The sequence below is a fragment of the Stenella coeruleoalba genome (assembly GCF_951394435.1).
Source record: "Stenella coeruleoalba genome assembly, chromosome: 18".
NCBI lineage: Eukaryota > Metazoa > Chordata > Mammalia > Artiodactyla > Delphinidae > Stenella > Stenella coeruleoalba.
The window spans coordinates 66,188,637-66,200,983 of NC_137164.1; the positions used below are offsets into that span (position 1 = coordinate 66,188,637).

General features: G+C 43.7%; 1 protein-coding gene across 3 annotated transcripts in view; it reads left to right on the forward strand.

The window, feature by feature from the left end:
• The window catches only part of FARP1 (FERM, ARH/RhoGEF and pleckstrin domain protein 1), a 290,586-nt gene that overhangs the window by 209,067 nt on the left and 69,172 nt on the right, over nucleotides 1–12,347 (forward strand). For all 3 annotated transcript variants that reach the window (XM_079902745.1, XM_079902747.1, XM_079902746.1), the window contains 3 exons: nucleotides 3,948–4,045; nucleotides 8,697–8,811; nucleotides 9,695–9,842. In XM_079902745.1, the coding sequence (XP_079758871.1) occupies nucleotides 3,948–4,045; nucleotides 8,697–8,811; nucleotides 9,695–9,842 (361 nt within the window). The remainder of the gene's footprint in view (nucleotides 1–3,947; nucleotides 4,046–8,696; nucleotides 8,812–9,694; nucleotides 9,843–12,347) is intronic.

Sequence of the window (12,347 nt, forward strand, 5' to 3'; positions counted from 1 at the left end):
GAAGTGACAGCCCTCTGATTGGCCTTGCCGCTGTCATCGCCTCCCTCCTCACATCCCATCCTTCCTCCAAGGAGAGTTGATTCCGTTTTGAGCCCTTCATGTGAATTTGATTGGAGCTGCTTCAGTTTAGAATGCAAAAGGTGCTGCGGAATTTCTAAAGTTAGCCCTGCAGCCAGCGTGCGGGACTTACAGCTGTCTTGACGAGAAGATGAGACGGTACCCAGGAAGGTCTTTCTCAGATTACAAGGGCCTTAGCACAAGTCAGCGTAATCAGGGAGTGACAAAGTCCTCCTGCAGTTGGCAACGGGGCGCTCGTCCTCTGTCTAAATAGGTGAGCTCTCGGAACCCAGCGCCGTGTCGCCACCCACAGGAGACCCTCCCCAGAGGCCCCGAAGCCTGTCGCCATGACCCTGAGTCTATCCCTGGACACAGCATCCTGTGTTTGTACTGGTAGCTGTTACCATATTCGGAACATCATGCTTTTAAAACATACATTCTTCCTACTTAGGTAAAAACTAACCACACAGATAAGAATTAAAGCCTGTCGTTCTGAGTGTTGGCTTCAAGAAACAATAACCACTGCCTAATCCAGAGATACGGTTTGTGCCACATCTTCCCATATAAACCTATGTGCTGATGTTGTGATTACTTTATATGCTCTGCCATTCTCTACTTTGACTTTCCAAGGAGAGAGAGACAGAGAGAGAAAAGAAAGTGAATGAATGAATGAATAAACATTACATTGGGGGGGTGGATAAAGGTCAACTGTTGTCAACTAGTGGATCTGTGGGTGTGTTTTTTTTTTTTTTTTTTTTTCTGGTTACAGAATGCCTCTGTAGTTCTTTAGTTCTTAATCGTGGAATTTCCTAAACGACTTAAAGGGGATTCATTTTTCTTTTATTTAAAAAAAAAATTGCTAACATATACTGAATGTTTTCATTCTGGTCACTATGCTTTCCATGTATTATCTCATTTAATTCTTAAGGCCACCTCTATGGTTAGTCGTGTTAAAAGCCCTTTCTTTGGGCTTCCCGGGTGGTGCAGTGGTTGAGAATCTGCCTGCTAATGCAGGGGACACAGGTTCGAGCTCTGGTCTGGGAGGATCTCACATGCCGCAGAGAAACTAGGCCCGTGAGCCACAACTACTGAGCCTGCGCGTCTGGAGCCTGTGCTCTGCAACAAGAGAGGCCGCGATAGTGAGAGGCCCGCACACCGCGATGAAGAGTGGCCCCCGCTTGCCACAACTAGAGAAAGCCCACGCACAGAAACGAAGACCCAACACAGCAAAAATTAATTAATTAATAAACTCCTACCCCCAACATCTTCTTAAAAAAAAAAGCCCTTTTTTTAAAAAACAAAAAGAACCCTTTGTTATTACAAAAGTAGCGAATGTACAGTGTAGAAAGTTAGAGTATACAGGTAAAGAAGACTAAGAAGATAAAACTGCTGTGTTCTTGCTGCCCAGAGCTGAGCATTAACACATCAGTGAGAGAGCCTTTCTGATTTTTCCTGTGCATATACATGTACTGTTCATCTCATCTGGTACCCTGGCCGTACTCAAATGTACCCCTTTGTTCCCCAGATGTCATTTATATCTGCTCATCTAACGTGAAATTCACTGTAGGACCACATTCCATCTGGTTGTTATGCCCTTTGGACCTCTTAATCTAGCAGAGTCCCTTTTTTTTTTTCTCTTCGTGATACCATCTTGTTGAAGAAACTGAACCGGTCATACTATAAAATAGCCTACCCGGGGCTTCCCTGGTGGCACAGTGGTTGAGAGTCCGCCTGCCGACGCGGGGGACACGGGTTCATGCCCCGGTCCGGGAAGATCCCACGTGCCGCGGGGCGGCTGGGCCCGTGAGCCATGGCCGCTGAGCCTGCGTGTCCGGAGCCTGTGCTCCGCAGTGGGAGAGGCCACAACAGTGAGAGGCCCGCGTACCGCAAAAAAAAAAAAAAAAAAGCTACCTGCTAAATTTGTCTGGTTGCCTCCTGTTTAGCTTATTCCTGTCTTCTGTATTTCCTGCCAACTAGACCTTAGTTCTAAGGGATACAAGTTAAACATTCTTGGCTAGAATCCCATCCTAAGTGATGTCGTGTGTTCCCTGTTTCATTAGCGATGCTGAGATTGATCACTGAGTTAAGGGTGGTGACATTCTGACCTTTCCATTGTGAAGGAAAGTCATATGACTTTGTATGCAAATGTCCAAACTCCTAAGTGGTTTTTATACTGATTAACAATCCTTGCCAAGTCAGTCATTTCTTTAGAGGTGTGGGATGAGGGTTTTATAATTATGTTATTTTTGCTGTGTTATTTGTCGGTGTTCTTCTGTAAAGTAGAACTTTGCCCCGTCTACTTAGATTGTCTGTATATCCTGAAATACCCTTCCTGCTGGAGAGGCAGATTACATGCCCAAGTTTTTGCCTTGGGTTACCAGTTTCCTAAAAAAGAATTTCTTGAATAGACTCCTCAAATGGTGATACATTCTACTTTTTCTGCTTTCTATTTTTATGACTATTATAATGGACTCATAAAGTTTTATTAGTTCCATGTGTTTCAGTTCACTTTAATCATTCTTTATTGCTACTCAAGTTGTCACAACTTTGGCCAGTGGCCGCCCCTTCAAGGTTTTTTTTTTCCCCCTTTTAATATAACCCATTTATATTTGCAAGCTGCCTTGCTCTCTGGCATAACTAGATCTTCCAGGCTTGCTTTGTACCTTCCTCTGCCCCACACCTGGAACCTACCATTTCTGCAAGGTCCTACCTCTGTATCCTTCTCATGGGTAGTTGTGTGAGAGCCAGAATCTGGTTGCTAAGGGTTGCTGCCGAAGTCACGCTCCTTCTAGACAGTGGGCAAATCTAGCAAATATCTTTCTAAAAATGTGGGCTTCCCTGGTGGCGCAGTGGTTGAGAGTCCACCTGCCGATGCAGGGGACGTGGGTTCGTGCCCCGGTCTGGGAAGATTCCATGTGCCGCGGAGCGGCTGCGCCCGTGAGCCATGGCCGCTGATCCTGCGCGTCCGGAGCCTGTGCTCCGCAACAGGAGAGGCCATAACAGTGAGAGGCCCGCGTACCGAAAGAAAAAAAAATCTATGCGTTCATATTGATATTCTCAAATCGATTTTAACATCGCACTGTTTTTACTTAATTTCTTTGATTTATACTTTTTTCTTCCACCAAAAATGTTACTTGCTTTATTCTACTTCATAAAGAAAAGAATTTTTAAATAAATTGATTTTTAAAGATCTGGCAACTGAGGCTTATGGAAGAAGCTGAGTGACTTATTACACCACAAAAAAAGACACTCTTGTGGGGCTTCCCTGGTGGCACAGTGGTTGGGAGTCCGCCTGCCGATGCACGGGACGCAGGTTCGTGCCCCGGTCCGGGAAGATCCCACATGCCGCGGAGCAGCTGGGCCCGTGAGCCATGGCCGCTGAGCCTGCGCATCCGGAGCCTGTGCTCCCGAAAAAAAGACACTCTTGTGTTTCCAGTTCCATTGGCAAGGCTCTTCCTAACCATGATAGCCTACTGTTATTGTCTGAGCCATAAAGCCATTTTTTTTAGTATATTTGACTGATCTGTGAAAAAATTTTAAATGTGTGCTATACTCGCAAAAATAAGGTGGTAAGCTATAGTCTTAATTACTTACGGCTGTATCTCTCCATATAAAATGAAATGCATTACTCATTGTGTGGAAAGATTGCAGCATATGTCTCCCGGTGCTTGAAGGGAGGTGTGAATAGTTACACTGCAGCCAGTAGCACCAGGAATTCATCCTTCCTGTGCAGACTTTCTTGTTCTTCGGCTTATATTTCTTTAGGTCCTCACTGTGGGGGCAAGTTGCCAGTGAGCAAAGTGAGGCTGACTTTGTTGCCAAACCTCCCCGCCCTCTTGCTTGACACCCATCTCTATGTGTCTGACGCCCATCTCTCTTCGTATTCGCAGGTACCTGTTTGCTCTGCAGGTGAAGCAGGACCTGGCTCAAGGCAGGCTGACGTGTAGTGACACCAGCGCTGCCCTCTTGGTCTCACACATTGTGCAATGTAAGTTCCGTTGGTTTCCTTCAGAAATCATGTGGGAAATAACACAGTGATCTGCCTGCTGGGGAGAAAACTGACATCCACTGAAAGCAATAATGTCTTTGTCTTACACTGCTGCTATTAGCATGAAACCCAAGGGGTGGAAAACAGTCCTCCTAACTTTGTGTATATGGACTCCCCCACCAAACGCGGACCCGGGAATTTTGTGTTCTGGTGTTTGTCTCCTCTTTCTAAGGACTATGCGTTTGTTGAAAACTCAGTTGACTCAAAGGAGAAGCTTGGATACACGGTGGCAAAGTAGACTAAACTCGTTCTGTCCTGTTCTTGCATTTAACATTCATCATTGAATATGGCCCATTAGCCTTCAGACATAAAACTGTCAAAGACTTCCCTTCTTGTATTCTGCTCGAGAGTTCAGTAAACCAAGACACATGAAACTGGACGGAACCCAAGTGATGCTTGAAGCTACATCTTTTAACTTTCTTCCTCTAGACAAAGGATAAGTTAGATTGTGCTCATTCGAAGGCTTCCTGACGACTCACCTGGGCATTTTTTTTGTCTTGGTCAAGGCAGAAGTTACTTGAAATGGAATATACACATTATGTTTCAGGAAGGAAGTTATGTATACAGACCAAGGTCAACATCTAAAAGCACTAGTATAAAAAAAATTGTACTAGCATATCATTCTGAAATTTCCATTGTATACAAAGTAGCCCCATATAATCAGCCCCGTCCTGTCCAGATAACTGCCCAGTTAACACGCTTTCCACAGGTTTGTAGGAAGGGTCACTCCCAGTAGTCAACAAATTACCTTCGTCCAAAATGATGAGGTGTTTCTAGAGACCATGCTTATCTTCTTTTTTGTGCAATGCCATTGTTGACTGTCTGCCAGACTTAGTAGATGGATGTTTTCTTATTCATTTGAAAACATGATGTGAGAAAGAAAAGACAGGCCGAAAAGAAAAAAGTAGGTAAACTTTGTAAACTTTACTATGTTCCAGCTCTGTGTATATTATCTCATTTAATTCTTATAACAACCCTGTGAGCTCAGTACTGTTATCCCCATTTTAAAATGAGGAAGCTCTGACACAGAAAGTTACATCACTTTTGTCTTTCCCGTGTTTGGTCTTCTCTCTTCTTACAGTGACAGTGGACAGAGGAGGGCTTTGAATCAGGCAGACCTCGTTTCTGTTAGTTGGTTGTTCACCCTGGCAAGTTACTAACCCGCCAGCCTCTCTTTCCTTTGGAACAGGGGGATAATAGAATCTGTTTCATAACAGATGAAATGATAGCATCAATATTCAGCATATGTTAGGTGTGCAATAAATATACCCTCCTTTCTTTATCCTCACTCACCTAGGGCCCTCCCTTTCCAAACAATGGGAAATTTCGACATAAAGCTTCCTTGCTGGAATAGCAACTTCAGCAAAGGTCTCTGACCCTGGGCCTTTGGTGAGAGAAGAGATTTAGTCGGCTGTTCCTGATGCCATTCAGTCTTGTAGCCCCTTCCTCCTAAGGCCCTTCCTTTTTAAAGAAAGAGTGAATCTTCCTTTTTAAACATGCACACATGGGAAGTGGAGGGTCACGGGAATCCAGAAAACCATGTGCTTGGTCTGACGGACCCCTCCGCCCCAGACACCAACAAGGGGCTCAAAATCCCCTGAGAATCTTGAGTTCTCCAAAGGAAATGAAATAGGTGGGTTCAGAAATATCTCTGCTGTTTCTATACTCTGTGGTGCGCCGTCGCGTGACACACTGTTTCTATAATCTCATACTTTACTCTGTGATGCGCCGTCGCGTGACACACTGTTTCTATAATCTCATACTTAAAAAGCCCCGTTTCTGTATTTTTAAGCATCCTGTACCTTCTGTCATGGAAGGAGGAATGTCACAGAGTCCTCTGTGAACAGTGTGTTCATTTAAATTATTGGTAGTTATTGACGTCCTCGGTAAGGTAGGAGAGGTCAGCTCATCTCCCTCCTGCAGAAGCGATATTAATGCTGGTGGAAAATTATCTCTAGTGAGATACATTTTCATCTCCTCTGTATCTATACACGCGATCTGATTTTTAAAAAAATTTTCCTCCCTTTCATTTGAATTCGTGGAGTCATCTTTCACATAGTCTAATTGTTTTCGTTGGTTCCTCTGTTGCTGGCCTTAGGTATCCCCTGTATATATTTCAGACTTTTAATACTCTCTAGTTGATTATGAATAGACCAAGTGGGACAAGCTGGTGAAGAGAAGAATCAAACACGATTTGGACCTGACGTAACAGAGGAGGCATGGTGGGGCTAGATTCCTGCAGGTTGTGTGCGCGTCCCTTCTGAGGATTGTACCTGGCAGAACAAGTTTGTGCAAACACATCCTCATGAGACTTCTCACAGGATTTGGGGGGCGGGGTGGTGGTCTTCTTATTTCTTTTGCCAAGAGTACACTGCTAAGGAATTTAGTATATACATCAGCTAATACGACACCTTTAATTAAAAATAGTCGTATCTTGCACATTACAGTTCTCAGACTCTCCAGACATAAGGGGGTGCCTACCTCCATGTTTCCAAGACGAGAGCATGTGGGAGAAAGTGGATTTCACAGTCGTGTTGCCCTTGCATTTTGGGAGTTGAAAAGCAAGTGACTCCGAGGAAAAGACAGTTTAGGCATATTGACCCTGATGCCAGAGGAAAAACTGGAATTCTTAGCTCGTTCATATTGAATTATGGAAAAGGCTCTGTTATAAAATCCATATATGTTAAGAAACCCAAACTTAAAACTCGTAAGAAATTTAGGATTTAGGTGAGTCCCCTCTCCCTCCCACCATACGCAGTCCGTCTTCATTATTTGCAGATGTCATGTTTGCAAATTCACCCGCTCTCTGAAATGTATTTGTAAGCCCAGAATCAACGCTGTGAGTGCTTTCACGGTTACTCGCAGACATGCGCAAGAAGGTAAAAAATTGGAGTCGCCCCTCCCTCACCTCCCCAGTGGAGGTCGGAGGAGGTGATGCTCTGCCTCCTGGTTTCAGCTGTCATACTGGAAACAAGTGTCCTTTTTGTGATCTCTTTGGAGCCACGCTTTTTGCATTTCTGTGCTTTTCGTTGATTTCCCTGTTTTAAATGGCCCCCAAGCATCGTTGCTGAAGTGCTGTGTAGTGTTCCTAAGTGCAGGAAGGTTTGGATGTGCCTCACGGAGAAAGTAAACACAGGTGTTTACGGGTGTAGATAAGCTGCTTTCAGACGTGCATTACAGTGCTGTTGGCCCTGGGTCCAGCGTTAACGAATCAGCAGGGTACATAAAGGAGGATGTCTTTCAACAGAAAACAAGGTTAGTTGGTGAAAATGTTTCCAGAGTCTCGCGGGAACCTAACCCTGTATTTCCCCTGGGAATGATGGTTTAGTCTTCACTAATTCGACGTGCGCGGGGACTTGATACAACAGCACTACTGTGAAGAATGAGATGAACTGTGCTTGCTTGAGGCCAGATAGGAGGAAGTGCAGAAAAGACAGTGTCACCAGCGCCGTGGCAAACCAGTGAGGAGGATGGCAGTATGGCCACTCCTGCCCAGTTTCCTGTGATGGAGGGTGGCAGCTTTACTCAGGGAAGGTGAAATTTGTTGACAAAGTGCAACTAGGAAATGATGTTATTGATTTGCCACGGCAGTGAGAAGCTAGTGGGTGACTGATTCTTCCAGTGGCCCAGCTGGTGCCAAGCAAATATTCTCAGTGGCTGTGATTTATAGCAACATATAGGCCACATCCTGCATGATTACTGGGGTGCATTGCCCAAAGTGTGACAAGCTGCTTCACGTGACAAAGTGAAAATTAGGCTTCATGGCAACGGTTTACTTACTTTTATTATAAACAGTTGGACTCTGGTCGTTTTATTAAGCTTGTTACACAGACTATATGATAAAGGCATGCTGCTGCATCTGTATTAAATTGCTGTAAACTGAGCTGGAGCTAGTGTTAAGGTACAATTATTAATTTAAAGCGCTATCCTTTAGTTTTCCAGATTAGAGCAATTTGGGGACTTGAGAAAATTATGCATCCACTTCCTTGTAGACTAAAAATTTGTGAGAATTTGCGATCTGATCTGTCATTTCTGACAACACAACTACACAAAATTTAAGACACTTGAATTTATGTTTACCAAATTAGATTATGTACGTTTACCCCTAGTTATAATCGTCTTTACATGATAAAGCATTTGGGATTTGCACTAGTAATTGCTATACGTGTGTCTCCAAAGTTGATTTTGTCAAGCCCTGAAATTCTGGGGCTTATTTAGAAGTTAGAAGGCCTTCATCCACGTAACTGGAATGTACTGCCTGAAGTAGACGTGAACCCCTAGTTGGGGTGGGGAGGAGAGACACAAACCAGGAACACGGATGGCTAGAGATGGATGATTCTGAAGTTTTCTTTCCAACTGGTAGAGATGAGAAAAAGCGAAATTGTCGTCTTACGTTGGCACGGTTGTTAAATATGCCCTTCGAGCCACCGCTTCTCACATCTAGCCCTTAGGATACCTCCCGGCTGGGATTGCCTTGTGTCGTCTGCTAGTTTTTCTGGTTTGCTACTTGGGGAACAGTCCACTGGGAGTACAACAAATTGTGAAGTATTAATCATATGTGGCTGGTTTTTCTTTCTCTCTCTCTCTGTAGCTGAGATTGGGGATTTTGATGAAGCATCGGACAGAGAGCATTTAGCAAAAAATAAGTACATACCTCAGCAAGATGCACTAGAAGACAAAATTGTGGAATTTCACCATAACCACATGTAAGTCTCCTTCGTTGCTTCCTACTTGCTTTGAGCTCCTTCTCTCTGTCCTTCGACATACGTGGATACACACACACACACACACACACACACACACACACACACACACACAGACACACACACGTGACTTATTGGGAGGAAATATACAAAGGGTGAAGGAGGAGAGCACAGAGGCTCAGTGAGTGTTGTTTCTTATCCTGGACTATTGGTAACACAGGTTACCCACTCAAGACCAGACTTCTGGGCTCCTTGCTTGCTTTCCTGTGAGACCAGAGTAACACTGGAATTTAGGACACCCCGTGCTTTGGAGTAATAGGAAGAGTATAAGACCAAGTAGCAGGAAATCAGGAAGAGGACATGATAACTAGGGACAGTATAAGAATATTTGTGAAAATGGAGAACCTTTGTGCCATGTCCATTCTGGTTTTCTGTTTTGATCAATAAGATATTTTCAAAGCCTTCTCTGCTCCTTTTGTTTTCGTTGTTGTCTTTCAAGGAAGGCACTTGAGTCTTGGTGATAGTGGCCTTGACAGTGTTGAACTTTGCAAGTTTAGGGCTATTGTAAGTGACTGGAAACTTGTTTCAACATGGTCATGTTTTGCTTTTATATGACCTTAAAGGAAACTCTTTGAGATTCCAAAAAACTGGCCGAGTTTGAGATAGACTTCTGGGGGTTTTGTGTTACACAAGCAATAGAGCTTTTGTTCCAGTTGCTCAACTTCGGATTATAATGAATGGGAGGCCGGGTGTCATCCGATCGGGTAGCCCCATTGTTGGTGATGAAATGCCTTTTTCTTTCCGAAGAGAAGATGCTTAATCTTGAATTCATAGACACGGAGAATTCAAATCTCCTGGCCTTTCTCCTGAATTTTTGTTTTGTCAGTGGACAAACACCCGCAGAATCGGATTTCCAGCTCCTGGAGATTGCCCGCAGGCTGGAGATGTACGGCGTCCGATTGCACCCAGCTAAGGACCGGGAAGGCACTAAGATCAACCTGGCTGTGGCCAACACGGGGATTCTAGTGTTTCAGGTAAGAGCGTTTAGAACCAGCTCGGTTCCCTTGGTGTTGCAGAGATAAGAGTTGGCCCTTCAACTCTGATTCCAAGTTGGGTGGTCCAGGCTAAGACCTCTGAGAGTTATTTTTAGGTGAACAGGGAAAAACAAACCTCATCTCAGGGTTTCCTGTTTCTGTCCGGACCCTCAGACTTGCAGATTTCATTTCCTTTGCTTTGCTCTGGTTGGGGAATCCAAGACTGCAGGTTTGTTTGCAGGTATTGACTTCGTAGGATCATAGAAATCCCTATCTCTCTGTTGACCTAACTTTGAACATAGTATAATGGAATCAAGATTTCAGATCCCCAATATAAACACCTTTTTCACACTTGCCCATGATAGTCATCTGATTTTTTTAACCTAATTTGGGTTTTTTTTTTAACCTGATTTGGGTTTTACCTAAGTTAGCTTGTTTGTGGTTTCACATTTACCTAACTTAGAAGATGTAGCAGTTGTATAAATTCACAGAAGCTATGTCCGTGTCCTGCTGTAATTTTGCAGCTACGCACATACTGCTCCTGGACCCCTACCTGTGTCTTACATGAGGACATAGCACTCTGCGCTCTGAAGCGTGTGCGCCCTTGATCACGCTGCCGCTGTACTGCCCTTGATTGAGGCATCTCTTTTTCTTGACAATTTCATTGAAGTATCACTGACATGCAATTTAAAGCATGCTGTTCTTAAATACGTGTAAGTTCTTAAATATGTATATCCTGTGAAACCGTCAGTGAAATCAAGACAGTGAACATATTCATCACCCCAAAGGTTTCCTCAAGACTTTTTTCTTTTTTTGTATTGAAGTCGTTGGTTCACAATATAATATTAGTTTCAGGTACATGACATAGTGATTGAATAGTTTATAGGTTATACTCCATTTAAAGTTGTTATAAAATATTGCCTAGTAATAAACTATAATGGAAAAGAATTTTTTAAAGACTATAGATGTTTACACATATATATATAAATATATATAACAGAATCATTTTGCTGTACACCTGAAACTTACCCAGTATTGTAAATCAACTATACTTCAATTAAAAAAAAAGATACCTAATTTAAAAAAGAATATGTATATATATATATATATATATATATATATATATATATATGTATATATATATAGCCTAGATTCCCTGTGCTGTACAATATATCCCTCAAGGCTTTCTCTTCTAAACAAAAGTGCTTTGGTTTCAAAGGGGTATGAAGAAAGCATCTGACCCTATTTCATCTCATGAAATAGGGTCAGATTTCACCCAGTTTTGAAGGTGTAAATAGGTGCATGACCTAAAACTCTTTTTTTGAGCTTTGCCAGATTGGGTTACATTTCCCCCTTCGTATTTTACCAAAGTAACCCCAGTGATTCTTTGCTCCTGTATCAGATGTTTATGACGGACAGTAATTACCAAAGGGTTCGTGTCCCAAGAGAAGTTGAAGTTGGGTTTCCTATGGGACACTAGGAGGTGACATTTTGTGAGCAGCGTGGTATTTGAGGAGGTGACTGTTCCTAATAGCCACTGACCTGCAGAAATAATCTAGGCGTCCCTGATGAGAAAAACAACAGTGAAACAATGTGGTTGTCAGTCCTACCATTCCGCTTCAAAGTTAAAACCCTTAAACATTTCTAAAGATCATAGTCGGGGGAAGAGGTGCCTCACAATTGAATTAATTTGCTTGGATTGTGTTTGAGACACTTGAAGTGTTGAGAATTGTTCCGTAATGTCATCATATACAAGGACTGTATCTTGAAATTAATCTTCTTGCCTGTGCCTAATTGCTTCATTCTAACCAATTTAAACGAATGGTTCTGGTGTTCAAACGGGCTCGAGGAATTCTAATTTCAGTTGAGAGGACGGCACAGATAGGAGCTGGTATCTGGCGACTCCCCACTGTGTCTCCCCCACTCCCACCTGGCGATCAAAGATGAGATGTGTGCGTCCCTCTCGGAGACTGTTCTCTGGCCTCAGAGACACACGGAGGGTGGGGTCTCCCCTCCCCGGCCCTGCTTGTGCTGTTGGAAGCAGAGCAGTGTGGACAGAGCAGGTGATCGCTAACCGCTGTGTTGCTTCTGTGGCTGTAACAACAGCTGCTGGTTAAGGCACATGCCTGGGAATCTCATTCTGCTGCGGTAACCATGTGATTTCGAGCAAATTAAAATCCAGCCATGCTGCAGTTTCCACAGGTGTAGAATGAAGATAATAAATCCAGCTCCCTGGGTTCCGTGTAAGGCTTCACAAGATAAGGGCTGTAGAGGACTTGGGACAGTGCCTGGCGCTCGGCCCGTGATGGTCGCCAGTAGTTGTGGTGGTTGTCATGGTGTTTATTTTTATTTATCTTTCTCTGTATCAGCCCCTCGGCCAGCCTCTTCTCTCCCTGGAGGCAGACTTAATTTGAAGGCCAGATCATGTAATTAGTGAGAAACAATGATCCAGGAAGGGAATGGGGGTCATCCCTCAGTCGCAGAGCCCGGGAATTCTCCAGCAAG